Source organism: Galeopterus variegatus, unplaced genomic scaffold (assembly GCF_000696425.1).
Source record: "Galeopterus variegatus unplaced genomic scaffold, G_variegatus-3.0.2 Scaffold1520, whole genome shotgun sequence".
NCBI classification, from domain to species: Eukaryota; Metazoa; Chordata; class Mammalia; order Dermoptera; family Cynocephalidae; genus Galeopterus; species Galeopterus variegatus.
Genome location: NW_007727631.1, coordinates 166,887 through 181,481, shown reverse-complemented (window position 1 = coordinate 181,481; position 14,595 = coordinate 166,887). Strand labels below are relative to the sequence as shown.

Sequence of the window (14,595 nt, the reverse complement as noted above, 5' to 3'; positions counted from 1 at the left end):
GGCCCGGGGGCCGTAGGAGGCCGTGGTGAGGAGGTAGAGGGGGCGGGGGCGGCGTTAGGGGCTCCTTAGAGGATGGGGACCCTGGAGGAGGGACATTGATGCGACCCACAGGTGGGGCCAGCCATTAAACCCACCCACTTCTTCTGTACCAGGCACTGAACTGGGCTCTTGACGGGCATCATCTTTTAATCCTGAGAACATCCCAGGGAGGTACGTACTGTTGTTATCCCCATTTTACAGATTAAGACTTTTTATGGGGAGATAGACTGAGACTTCTTTTTTCCTTATTTTACAGATGGAAAAACCGAGACTCAGAAAGGTTAAATAGTATGTTAAGGGGCATATAAGTAGGGAATGGTAAAGCCGGGACTTGAACTCAAGTCTGTCTGGCTTACCAGCCCACGTTCCAAACCACTATCAGGAGCATAGAAAAAGGGAAAAGGTGGAGTGTGTGAGAAAAGGTGAGAGTGGAACTCAGAGGCTTAGAAAAACCCAGGAGGAATAGAACTAAAGGAAAGAGTATCAGAAATACAGAGCATAGTGCTGTATCATGGTGGTTAGGGGTGCAGACTCTAGACTACTTGGGTTCAAATTCCATCTCGGGTTCGAATCCCCATACCCACCAGCGACAACAACAACAAAATTGCATCTTGGAAGCTTAGGTCTGTACCCACCCTTACAGTGTCTCAGTTTCCTTCTCTGTAAAAAGGAGATCATGGTGTTCACTGCTCACAGGGTTGGGTGAAGAATCCACCACCTGGCTTGGCACACAGTGGGTGCTCTGTAAGAGCTGTGCCATCAACCTCATCAGTAAGGGTACTGAAGCCTGGCTTCCTTGTTGAGGCTGTCCCTGGATGGAAGAAGCCTTGGGCTTTTCTTATGCCACTTTGTTGCCCATCAACCACCCTCTCCTCTCCAGCCCCACAGGGTCCCATATCTTGGGCCATGAGTGAGTTGAAGGACTGTCCCTTGCAGTTCCATGACTTCAAGTCTGTGGACCACCTGAAGGTCTGTCCCCGCTACACAGCAGTGCTGGCCCGCTCCGAGGATGATGGCATCGGCATCGAGGAGCTGGACACTCTGCAGCTAGAGCTTGAGACCCTGCTTTCCTCTGCCAGCCGGCGCCTGCGCGTGCTCGAGGCTGAAACCCAGGTGATACCCCACAGAGGGGACATCACCAGAGATGGACTATGACAAGTTATGGGATGGGTCATTGAGTTAGCTCCATCTGCTGAGGCCCATGGTACAGGTGACTATTGGGGGGAGAGAGAGAGACCCAAACTGAGCTTGTGTGACACGTAAAATACACAAGAATGTGTGTGATTCTCATAGATTACAAGATTTCTAATTCACTAGGCTTTTATTCGCCTGACTCCCATTATGTTCTGGGTCCTGTGCTAGACATTAGAGAGAGGTAATTAGGACAGTTTGGCCATCAGGGAGCTTGCCAGCTAAAGGGATGGAGTGGTCAGATAAGTACCAAGTGATGTGGTGTTATGGTTAGGAGTAATAGGGGACTAGAATGGGGAGACCTGGATTTGAATCCCTGCCTAAGCATTTGCTAATGTTACTGTTTCCTAGCTACGTGACTTTCAGAAAATGGCCTCATATCTCTGAGCATCAGTTTCCCTATTTGCAAAGTAGGCTGACTAAGAGGCCCTATCTTAGAGCTTTTGTGAAGATAGAGAATTTTTGCAAAGGCTCAGCCGGATGTCTGATACTAAGTAAGCATTTCAAACGTTATTTATTGGTACTACTCTGATTATTTTTATTTATTGCATAAACATCCCTTGAGCCCTGTGTGCCAGGTGCTATGCTAAATCCTGGGGAATAAAGATGGTTAAGATACATTTTTGATCCCAGTAGTTTATAGTCTAGTTAAAGAGATGGGGTGCGCTGCTTATTCCAGTATGACCAAACAACATGATTGGGTCTACAGTGGAGGTGCGAAGTGTCGGAGACTCATAGAGGAAGGAGAAGCCATTTCAGCTGGACCTCCAAGGATGGAGAGAATTAACTTGTGGTCCCTGGGAATCCACGGAAGCTTTCTGAGGAGGGCTGTGGCACAATCAGTTGAATTTTAGCATCTAAGAAGGCGGGTAACTAATGTGGAGAAGACTTCCCAGTTGTAGTGACATTTGAAGTGAGAGTTTGCTGGGAGGCTTTGCCTGCCTTCGCCAGAAAGTCACTGCCAGCATATTTCCCCAGGGTTAAAATGTGCTAAGGTATGATTGTTTATTTGGCCCTTCACGTGACTGGATTGGGTGATAGAGAGGTGACTTAGAGTACAGGCAAACAAGTATATGGAATGTTGAGAAGTATGTGAATAAAGCCCTCTGAGAAGGGCATGGAAGAGGAGCTGAATTTTGAAGGTCGAATAAGAGTTTGTCTGATAGGGAAAGACCTTGGAGCCTCCTTGGATTCTAGATCCTAATTTATTCACTGGGAGAGAGTTATCCGGAGTCTTTCCTTCTCCCCCTCAGTTACTGTGTCCGTAAATTTCAGATCCTCACTGACTGGCAAGATAAGAAAGGTGACCGACGATTCCTGAAGCTGGGTCGAGAGCATGAGCTTGGAGCTCCCCCCAAACATGGGAAACCCAAGAAGCAGAAACTAGAAGGGAAGGCAGGACATGGACCGGGCCCTGGTCCCGGGAGGCCCAAGTCCAAAAACCTTCAGCCCAAGATCCAGGAATATGAATTCACTGATGACCCCATTGATGTGCCTCGGATCCCCAAGAATGATGCCCCCAACAGGTTGTGATCCAGGGGGGCCTTAGGATTCTGGCCATGGAGGCTCTAGGGGGGCCTTGGGCAGAGGGGCACTCACTCAGAATCTGCTTCTCCCTGCAGGTTCTGGGCTTCAGTGGAGCCCTACTGTGCTGACATCACCAGTGAGGAGGTGCGCACACTAGAGGAGCTACTGAAACCCCCAGAAGACGAAGCTGAACATTACAAGGTAGAAAACCTAGTAGGCTGGCTGGTTAGCTCAGCTGGTTAGCTCAGCTGGTTAGCTCAGCTGGTTAGAGCATGGTGTTGTAACACCAGGGTCAAAGGTTAGGATCCCTATACTGGCCAGCCACCGAGAATATAAAATAAAGAAACAAGGTAGAAACCCTGGGCCTTGATAGACATGGTGGAGAACAGAAAGGCTCAGAGGCATCTCAAATCAAAGATACCAGAGATGTATCATCTTCCTTCCCCTGTCCTGCCTGGCATTTCTTCTGTTCCTCAACCCACCCAGACACCCACGCTCAAGCTCTCAGCTTTCCTTGCACAACTTCCCCTCTACTGCAGCCTCAGGCATCTATCTACTTCAGTGAAGGCCATCCCTGTCCCCTCATCTCCATCCCGTCTGCCTTGGTTCAAGCCTTCATCAGCTTTTTCCAAACAGTCTCAACACTCTCCCTGCCTTTAGGCCTCCAGAAGGACCTTTCTTTTTCTTTCTTTAATATATAAATCTTTATTTTTTTATGATGGAAATAAAACATGCTCCATAAAAAAAAATGTAGAAAATACAGAAAAGTGTTGGGGGAGCTCTTCCATAGGTCAGCTGTCACGATCAGGTGTGCTCATGACATGGCCCTGCTTGCAGGCCTCTCCTGGCTCCCGTTAGTCATTGGATTGAGTCCAAGTTTTTCAGTCCTTGCTGGCACAGCCCCAGCACCCGACTCCATTTTCTTTGGTCACACTCCTCTTCACTGCTGCATTTGCCAGCCGCACCAAGTACATTTTCCTCACCCTAGGCCAACACAGGGTCCTTGCTGTTCTCTGGGCCTCTGCGTAAGCTCTGTTAAGGGGAGACCCTTAACAGACTGACTCACGCCTCAGGGTCCTGATCTCATATTACTGCCACCAAAATGCCTTTTCACATTCCCCAGCAAAATGTTGGTTTTTCCTTTGTGCATCCATAGAACCTTGATCTACTTCTTTCACTTACCTAAATTTTTAAAAAATTTATTTGAAAAACTACATATTTAGGCAGTAGTAAGTTCAAGCAATACAAAAGATAATTCCCTTTCACCCCAGACCCAAAGATCCCTAATTCTCCTCTCTAGAGGCAATAGCTGTGACCTGAGATGATCCATGTACGCACAGTATTCTGCACCTTATGTCTTGGGAATTGTTCCATGTCGGCTTCTGTGTGTGTTTTACTTCTTTATGTACCTGTCTCCATTACTAGAGTGTGAATTAGAGATTTTATGTCCTTTGTCCCTTCTCACCTATACCTGGCACCAGCCTTGGCCCTGGGCTAGGGACTTGGGAGACAGATAAGGGAATGAGTGAATGAGGGAATGAATGAAAAAGTGTGGTTTATTTTTTTTGTTGTTGTTTGGTTTTTTTTTGTTTTGGCGGCTGGCTGGTACAGGGACGGGAACCCTGGACCTTGGTGTTAGCAGCAGCACACACTAACCAAGTGAGCCAGTGGGCCAGCTGAGTGAAAAGCTTATTGGCAATGCCCAAGTGCACAGAGATCGCCACGTAGTTCAGGCATGGCTGTCCAGTGTTTACCCGCTCAGGGCTGGTGGTATCTCTCCCACAGATCCCGCCCCTGGGAAAGCACTACTCCCAGCGCTGGGCCCAGGAGGACCTGCTGGAGGAGCAAAAGGACGGGGCCCGGGCAGCGGCTGTGGCTGACAAGAAGAAAGGCATCATGGGGCCACTGACTGAACTGGACACTAAAGGTAGGCCTCTTCCCCCCCTGCCCAGCCCACGCCAGGGCTTAAGTTCCCAGAATGTCAGCTCATCTGCACTCCTCTTCTCTGCCCACTTCAGATGTGGATGCCCTGCTGAAGAAGTCTGAGGCCCAGCATGAGCAGCCGGAAGATGGGTGTCCCTTTGGGGCCCTGACGCAGCGCCTCCTGCAGGCCCTGGTGGAGGTGAGCACCCCAATGAAAAGTGCATAGATCATAAATGTATAGCTTGATACATTTTCACAAATGAGCTTGTATTACCAGCCTGGAGATCACAAAATAAAACATTACCATATGCTAGAAGCCGCACTTATGCCCCTCCCAGTCTGTAACCCCCTCTGAATGTATCCACTATTCCACAGTTACTTTTACTGAGTGTTGACCAAGAGTTGAGGCCTGTACAGGAGCTGTCCACATATCCTATCACTGGAGATAAGGACAGTAGTTAGCCCTGGGTTACACATAGGAAAACTGAGGCTCAGAGAAGTGAACTCTTTGCTTGAGGTCACACATAGAGGCAGGATTCAAACCCCAACTTGAGGGTCTCTGTATACCCAGTGGCCGACCTTAGGCACACCCCTTTACCTCATTGAGCCTGGATATTCTCTTCTGGCTCAAACATAATGGTTTATTTATCTCTCATTTAACAGTCTGGGGCACATGTTACAGGTTGAATAAGATAGGGGTAGGAGAAGGTCCCTTCCCCACACCATCAGACAGGGACCCCAGACAGGGACCCCAGCTTTGTACTGTGCACAAGTTCACTCTGGGTGTGATCACCACTCCAAGCCCACAGAAAAAAAAACAAGGAGGAGTGTGTGAAGGAACCTTTTTGGGCCATGACTAGCTCTGGCTCTTATCTCTTCTGATCAGTTTCCACTGCAGAGGATTTGTCACATGACCACACCTGACTGCAAGGGAGCCTGGGAAATGTAGTGCAGCTAGGCAGGCATAGCCCAGCTAATGTAGAAGAGCATGGTGTTTGGACATGTAGCAGCTTCTGCCGCAGCACGCTTAGCAGAGTGCCTGGTGCATAGCAAATGCTTAACAAACCTTAATTATTCCTTTTATCTTGTTGAGTGTTATCATTACTTTTCTGTATTCCTTTCTTTTGGTATCAGTCCAAAAAAGGGGGATTTCTAGAATGAGCAAAGCTGTTTGGGGTTAGTTTGGGAAAGCTTCCCAGAGGAGGTGGGATGGGAAAAATGAAAGGATATTTCTGGTCTGTGAAGACTGCCCATGTAGGTCAGAGAGGAGCAGGAAAGTGGAAATACTACAGCTCTTTCTCCCTCCACTTCATTTCTGTGGTCTTCTAGGAAAATATCATTTCCCCTATGGAGGACTCTCCTATTCCTGACATGTCTGGGAAAGAGTCTGGGGCTGATGGGGCAAGCACTTCTCCCCGCAATCAGAACAAGCCCTTCAGGTGAGTGTAATCCTATCCATACCCCACAGCCTGACTTCTGCTTCTGTTGGCTTCTGTTCATCCCCACATTGAGAGGTCCTTATTAATAGAGAAGCTGAGGGCAGTTTGGTAAACCCGATGAAGGTCTTAGATGTGAGTGCTGGCCCAGCATTTCTGCATCCACAGATTCAGTCTAGGGTTATTCATCATGGCACTGTTCATACTGTAAATAACCTAAATGTTCACCTGCAGGGGATTGGTTGGCTAAATTGTCATAACTCCATATGATGAAATAACTTGCAACTATTAATCATATTAGAGAAATATACTTAATTGACATGAAAAGGTGTAAACAATAGAGTGCCAAATGGGGAAAATGTCAGTTGTAGTCTAGTATAGACAGCATGATTCTATTTTTACTTAAAATATAATTAAGTATATGCACATACAGGGGGAAAAAACCTGGAATAATATATAGAAAAAGATTGAAAATAATATAACAAAATCTGGAAAAAAAAAACTATAATAATATATAGTAAAGTTATAGAAATACGTAAAAAATAATAGTAACATATAACAAAATAAATGATTCTCTCTGGGTTGTTGGCATTATGGGTTTTTCTGTATTTTTTGGACAATAGATATATGTTGCTTGTGTTTTAAAACCAGACCAAAAGATTAAAAAAAAAGACCAGATATATATGTCTTCCTCTGTTTTTATATCTGGATAGATATAGAGGGGTTCCCAAATTGAAAGGAAGGTGTTCACTCACATTGGGGAACCCTGGGAACCTCTGAGGTGGACCCCTGTGCAAGCTGTCCCTGGAGCTGAAGGGGTCGCTCTCTGGGCCTGCTTCTCCCACAGTGTGCCGCATACTAAGTCCCTGGAGAGCCGCATCAAGGAGGAGCTGATTGCCCAGGGCCTTCTGGAGTCTGAGGACCGCCCTGCGGAGGACTCGGAGGATGAGGTGCTCGCTGAGCTGCGCAAACGACAGGCCGAGCTGAAGGCGCTCAGTGCCCACAACCGCACCAAGAAGCACGACCTGCTGCGGTGAGCAGGGGCAGGGCACGTGGTCTAGGGGCTGAGGCTTCCCAAACCTGGCTGGGCCTCTAAATCACCTGGAGAGCCTTGAAAAAAATATCAGTACTGAGCTCCACCCCACTGGTTATGTCTCAGATTCTAATTCCACCGATAGGGCTCAGGCATCTGGATTTGCTTTGATGTTTTAATTGTGAAAAGATATAAAATTTACTCTCTTAACCATTTTTAAGTGTACAGTTCAGTAGTATTAACTATATTCACGTTGTGATTCATATTGTATAGTTTACTTCTAAGTCTTTTCAAGCTTTTGTCCCCCTCAAAGTTTTACTATGAGAAGTTTCATACACACAGAAAATTTGAAAGAATAATACAGTGAACACCAATATACTTTCCACCTGGACCAATTAACTGCTAACTTTTTGTTGGACATCTGTGATTTTTATTGGCCCAACACCAGAAATTGACCAGTGTTTTAGGGCCAGTTATTTAGGGAATTAGCCACAGTGCCATTCATTTGATATCAATTCCTGTCTATCTTGTCCTGCATTGGTCACAACAAGGGTGTAGGTGGCATTTTGAGGGAGACTGGTGGTAGCTGCCCTTTCATTAGGGAGATAGAGAAGCAACCCGAACAAGTCTCCTTGCTTCTCACAGGAGCTATGTCTTAGCCTTACAGAGCCCCGACAGGGCAGGGCACGCTTATTCATTTGGCCCGCTCTTACTGTCTCTCAGCCAGACACTGTGCTGGGGGCTAGGAAAAGAGGCAGAGCAAAGGATTTGCAGTCTTCTGGTAGATGATTGGTAAAGACATGCACCATGAAAAGGAGAGGTAGTTGCTGACAAGCTGCTAGGGTATTTAAGGTTAAGGAAGACTAATGTGTGCTGAGTGCCTGTCATGTGCCCAGAGCTTTATGTACACACTCTCATTTAATGTTGACAGCAACCAAAGGGATAGGTGGTAGTTTCCCTGTTTACCAGATTAGGAAATAAAGGCCCCGTGAAGTGAAGTGCTTTGCTGAAACTCACATGCCCAACAACCAGCCAAGCCTAGACTTGAGCCCACAGCTGAATCCACGCTCTTTCTGGTTCATGTTGCCTCTCAAGGGCAAGAAAAGGAAAATACAGATGAAAGAGGCACCGAGGGAGGGAGAGAGAGAGGAAGAGAGAGGAAAGCAGGAGTGTGCAGTTGGAGAAGTACTGGGTGGTGAAGAAATAACTTGGGGCTATCAGAAGGCCAGAGGACTGCTGCAGACCAGCTTCAGGGCCTAAGCAAGGTACCCCCTGATTTGAGCAGCTGCTTCCCCTTCTGGAAAACTGGCAGTTTGGACTAGATCTCTAAGTGACCTTCCAGCTTCACCTTCAGTAGAATTTACAGGTCGGATCCTATTCAGAGGGATTGATTTGGCATCTTACCCACCTCCTGTAGGCCTCAGGCTGCCTAGACCCTTAGGTTGCCCTGGAATATGGATGCTGAAGTAAGCTGGGCTTCTGCTGGCAACAGAGCACCTTTTATTTTATTTATTTATTTATTTATTTATTTATTTATTTTATTTTATTTTTTTTTAAAGATGACCCGTAAGGGGATCTTAACCCTTGACTTGGTGTTGTCAGCACCATGCTCAGCCAGCGAGCTAACCGGCCATCCCTATATGGGATCCGAACCCGGGGCCTTGGTGTTCTCAACATCGCACTCTCCCGAGTGAGCCACAGGCCGGCCCAACAGAGCACCTTTTAAAGAACATTGTTTAGAAACAGAGTTTGGAGCCGGCCTGCTCCAGCTCTCCCACTCACTAGTTGTGGGATCTTGGGACATTTCTTGTCCTCTTTGAGCTTCAGTTTTCTTACTGGTAACACAGGAGTAATAGTACTACTTCACAGAGTTGTTATGACAGTTAAGTTTATATATTTCCTCAGAAATATATAAATAATATGTGATATATATATATATATTTTAAAGAGCTTAAAACAGTGCTTAGCACACAGTGCCATATAAGTGTGGTTCAATAATTGCTTTTTGGTCGTGATTATGTGAAATGGTCCCCAGGAGTCCCAGCTTGGGATGGTGGGTGGGCTGAGTCTGGGAGAGGGAGGGGTGACCAGGCACCCAGCCGGCGGGTCCCCACAGGCTGGCAAAGGAGGAGGTGAGCCGGCAGGAGCTGAGGCAGCGGGTCCGCATGGCAGACAACGAGGTCATGGACGCCTTTCGTAAGATCATGGCTGCCCGGCAGAAGAAGAGGACCCCCACCAAGAAGGAGAAGGACCAGGCCTGGAAGACTCTGAAGGAGCGCGAGAGCATCCTGAAGCTGCTGGATGGGTAGCCCTCACGCCTGCCTCGGCTCCTTCCCTGACCTGCGGGAGCGGTGGGGGTGGCCCGCTTCCCTCTCTGGGCATGGAGAGCCTTGGCTTCTGGCTGCCTGCCAAATGGTGACAGTCTCTAGAAGACTGTGGTCCTTCTCTGAGGTCTTTTGGCCTAGCTCTGTACAGCCAGGACATAGGAGGCCTTGCTGGGCTGGCCTGGGGCCCAGTATTTCCTTGGCCCCCAAGATGGGAGGAGCTTTATGTCTGGGTCTCCCTCTTCCCCTTCTTCACCATCCCCCAGTCCCTCACCCCAGACCCCTCTCTCCCCCTCAAGGACTTCTCCCTTGTGGTTTTGTAAAGTGCAAACTTAAGAATAAAGTGACTGCTGTGGTTTTTCAAAAAAAGCACCCAGAGTCTTTGAATGTCTGTTCTTGTGGGGTAGGAAGTAACCAGTGTGGGTGGCAAGGTTCAAGGGGCACACTTGGTGGCTCACAGCCTGTGGCCACTCACCCATGATATTCATTCAGGGAGAACTTTCTGAGCACCTTTCTGAGGATACTTGTGGCTGCAGGTAACTGGACATCCCCAGTTCAAGGTGGATTAACAATAAGGAAATGTGTTGGCTGGGGGCTTGGCGGTCCTGGAACAGGGTGGCCTTCAGCAACTCAACAGGGACATCGAGGGTCCAGGGTCTGTAGGTGTCTCCACTGCCCTCCACTGTGTCAGCTTTCTCTTGAGATGGGTTCCCCTCTGGCTGTGGGGTAGCAGTTGAGGGCAAATGCTTCCTCATTTATGTCCAGCATGGGAGAGAGCAGGAGCCGCTGGCTTCTGTGGCCCACCCTAAAGAGCAAGAAGCCCTTTGCCAAATACCCTTATGTCTCAGTGGTCTCAAACAAGGTCTCATATGCCCATTCCTGAAACGGTCACTGTGGCAAGGGATGACTAATGGATTTAAACTAGTTACAGTGGAGTCTGCCAGCCCACTAAGCTTAAGGCAGTGGAGAGAGTGGAACCTGACAAGATGGGAGTAGGGAGGGAGAAGTGAACATCCCTTCCATAGCCTGGGCACGAAGCAAGACCTAAGAGATACAGGTGAATAAATATGCTCTGGTCCCTGCCTCAAGTTGTTCCTAGACTATTCTGACAGGGAATACGTTGCCATTTACTGTGGGAAGGTCGAGGTGCACATGGGATTGGAGACGGGCAGGTTCCCTGAGGAAGTGACCTATGAACTGAGTCATAGAGAAGTATAGTGCGGACTGGCTGTTTAGCTGAGATGGCTACAGTGTGGGGTTACAACACCAAAGTCAAGGGCTTGGATGGATCCCTATACTGGTCAGCCACCAAAAAAAAAAAAAAAAAGATGGCAAGGACAGCCAACATTTTTGTATATGCAGCACCTTTCTTTCTGTTTGGCAAATGTCCTTTCCCCATCACATGTGGCTCTCATGGGATTGTCAAACTAGGGTGGACACGACCCCAATTTGGACACAGTACCCACCCCTCTAGCCACAATGATTGGACCAAGTGGGCGTGAGACCCAAGCTGGGACACTCAGAGGCCTTCCATAAGATTGCTCTATGGTTGTGAGAGGAGAGTTTCACTTCTTTTTGGATCACAAGCCATAGACTATAAATTCAGAACACCCAGTGACCTGCTGTCCTGCTGTGTGGAAGAACCTGCCTGAGAATAAAACCAACAGAGAAGCAGAGCCAGGAGATGGAGGAGACAGAGTTCTAATGATATAGCTAGAGCGCTGGATCCAGCCATACCGGAAACCACTGGCTCCTCCATTGGACTTTCCAGTCATGTTAGCCCACATATGCTTCTTTTGGCTTGAGCTAGTTTGTTCTGGAGTTTTGTCATTTGTAATTTTAAAAGGCTTGACTAATAAAAATGGATTTTGGCAAAAAGAAAGATGAAGGAGGGCCCTGAGAGAGGGGACAGCAGGAGGCCCTGCCTGCCACTAGTTGCAGGGCCAAACTGCTGCAACTTTTCAGTGACTCATTGTCACCAGGTTGCTCATAGCCTTCTCAGAGAGAAAAGACACCCACACATGAAACAATGAGAAAAGAGCTATAATAATGATTATGATATGAAGTGCACAGTAAATGTTAGCACCAGGCACTGTTCTCATTCAACTACCTGATCTCAACTATGCCATATTGGTAGGTACTAATAACATCCCATTCACAGATAAGGAAAGTGAGGCTTAGGAGGTTACAAACCTTGCTCGGTGAAATAATTGAGTGGTGAGCCAGGATTCAAACTCAGGCCATTTGACTGGCAGACAGAGCCTCTTCATTACACAACCCATTGGGGCCCCACTCCTATTACAGTCTATGTGAATGGTACTCCCTGCACTTGGGCAGTTCTCAACCTGTGCAGCCATATGTGACAACCCTGCTTGCAGACCCCCTGCTCTTAATTAACCACTCACTTTCATTTTCATTAGGCCAGACCATAAGTATGATAGGCGTCATTGGTAAATAGCTCCAGGAACAGAGACAGTTTTGCGGAGGAGGTGGGATTGGAGCCTAGGTCCCCAAATTGGGTAGAATTGTTAACTGAGATGAGGAAGGTAGATACGGTATTATAAATAGAGGGAAGAACACTAGAAGACTGACTGGGCCTGGTTCATTAGGGAAGAGATGTAACTTTCAGGGATTGGTCATGGGAACTCTGATTATTATCTATTGCACAGGTACTATCTGCCTGGTTCTGTGCTGGGCCTTTCATCCACACATCTTATTTCGTGCTCACCACACAACTACGGGATGTGTAGTACTATTCCTTGCCTGCAGAGGACATGAGGCTCAGAGAGGTTCAGAGCGTGGCTGAGGCTACACAGCCTTGGTGCAGGAATGGTTAGTGTCCACAGGTAGCACTATGCCTGACAGTGTTCTTATGGCCATATTGTGTCTGCTGGGGCCTAAGGAGGCCTCCTTTATGGGGTCTGGAAGAAGCTAGGTTCCCTGTGAGGAGGGAGAGATTAGTTCCAGCACTTCAAAGTCCTCAGATTTGAGGGCCGGACTGTGGCTCACTCGGTAGAGTGCGGTGCTGATAACACCAAGGCCACGGGTTCGGATCCTATATAGGGATGGCCGGTTCGCTCACTGGCTGAGCGTGGTGCTGACAACACCAAGCCAAGGGTTGAGATCCCCTTACCGGTCATCTTTTAAAAAAAAAAAAAAAAAAAGACAAAGTCCTCAGTTTTGATTTGAAACGATCCTGACACCCTATCACCAGTTTGGGAGAAAAGTCTTCTGTGTCCTGGCCCTAGAAGACATCTACCATGCATAATAACATTGTTTCTCCAGAGTCCCAAATGCCTAACACTGACTTTTGGAAACACTAGATAAGTGAGGACAGGGAGGTTAAGCCCTGACCCACAGTGGGTCCCCAGGCCCTGTAAGCTTATAAACACTCCGGGTCCCAGTTGACTCTGGCTGAGAAGGAAGCAATGGCTGAAACTGTGGAAACAGAATCAGGGAGTAAATTTCTTTCCTGGCCTGGGGCTCAGGACTCAGTGGAGAGAACTGCGCACAGACAGACCGTAACTCACTTGTTCGTGTATTAACTCACTCTTCAGCTGTTCTCTTCACTCACCTGTTACTCCGTTCACTGTTCACTCTAACTACTCGCCTCCATTTCCTCATTCACGCTTTTGCTTCCTCACTCAGTGACCCTGTCGCCATGGCTGAGTGCTGTGGAGGTGACTAAGGCTCCAGAGATGGGGAGATCACTGGACGATCAGAATACAAGGCAATAAGAGCAATAATAGAAGAATGTACAAAGTCTGCAGGGATCTGGAGCAGAAAATAACAACAGCGGCTTAGACAGTCATTGGCAAAGCCTTCAGGGAGGAGGTGGAAAGAAAGTTGTTGGGCAGAAGATGACATTCCAGACAAAAGAAGCAGCAAGGCATAGAGGTGTGAACAGCTGGCCAGCTTAGAGAGAGGTGAGAACATCAGTGTGACTGGAGCCTGGGGTGTGTGGAGGGGGAGGGGAAGGGGAAGTGATGAAGCTGGAAAGTAGGTTGAGACCAGGTTGGGAGAGGCTTTGGATAGCAGGGTAAGGAGCATGAGCTTTATTCTTCATGTCAGTGAATCTGCAAGTGTGAGCCCTGGACTGGCAGTGTCAGCATCACCCGGGAACTTGGTAAACATGCAAATTCTCAGGCTCCGGACCTACTGAATTAGACATTCTGGGACTGGGGCCCAACCATCTCTGTTTCAACATACCCTCCTGGGGATTCCTGACGCACATTAAAGTTTGAGAATCACTTTGCTAGGTAGTAGGGAGCCCAGGGTGGTTTGTGAGCAGGTTAGTGCCATAATAGCACTCTAAATCAGGAAGTACTCTGATAGCAGCACGGAGGCTGGACTGATTAAAGGGGATGAGAGTGAAGTTGGGACAGATGGGAGCATAAACGTGCAAGGATGGCGAATGTTGTAGAAACCAGTAGATGTTCTCCAAAATACGTTCTCCCTCTCTTCTACAGTAATAGAACCCCTGATTTTTAGCTGGACATGAGCTTCTGAAGACTAAATATCCCAGCTTCCCTTGCAGTTAGGTGTGGTCATGTGACAAAGTTTTGGCCAATGAGATGTGGGTGGAAGAGATGTGTATAAACTATGAGGTCAAGGAGTTTCCCCTCTGTGCTCCCTTTTCACTCTAGCTAGCATGAGACATGGTGGCAAGCCATCTTGAAACATATGGCCAAAGACAACACCAAGGCTGGCCAGTTAGCTCAGTTGGTCAGAGCTCAGTGTTATAACACCAAGGTCACAGATTGGATCCCTGTGCTGGCCAGCCACCAAAAAAAAAAGGTAACACCATAGCAACGGTGGAGCAACAAGATAAAAAGCCAGGGTCCCTATTACCTTGTCGTCATACCAATCTTGGACTGCTTATGGCCAGACTGTTATACACTCCATTTTGTTTAAGTCACAGTCATTTCAGGTGAAGTGCAAGCAAAGCCCATGTAGAAAAAAAAAGTTATTTTAGGTGTCTGTTAGGGAAACCCAAACCTGCATTCTTTCCAACTGTACCTGCTTCCTTCCCTTCCTATCCTTTGCCCTTCCCCTCCCTCCCTCCCTCCCTTCCTTCCTTCCTTCCTTCCTTCCTTCCTTCCTTCCTTCCTTCCTTCCTTCC

The 14,595-nt window shown here is 47.8% G+C and overlaps 1 protein-coding gene across 1 annotated transcript; it reads left to right on the top strand.

Moving 5' to 3' along the window:
• Nucleotides 1-5: 5 nt before the first annotated feature.
• Nucleotides 6-9,845, top strand: TADA3 (transcriptional adaptor 3). The gene is made up of 10 exons (XM_008577481.1): nucleotides 6-25; nucleotides 153-210; nucleotides 920-1,152; nucleotides 2,506-2,756; nucleotides 2,853-2,958; nucleotides 4,543-4,684; nucleotides 4,776-4,879; nucleotides 6,010-6,119; nucleotides 6,964-7,149; nucleotides 9,266-9,845. The coding sequence occupies exons 3-10, from the start codon at nucleotides 946-948 to the stop codon at nucleotides 9,456-9,458; spliced, it is 1,299 nt and encodes a 432-aa protein (XP_008575703.1). The 5' UTR covers nucleotides 6-25; nucleotides 153-210; nucleotides 920-945; the 3' UTR covers nucleotides 9,459-9,845.
• Nucleotides 9,846-14,595: the final 4,750 nt, after the last annotated feature.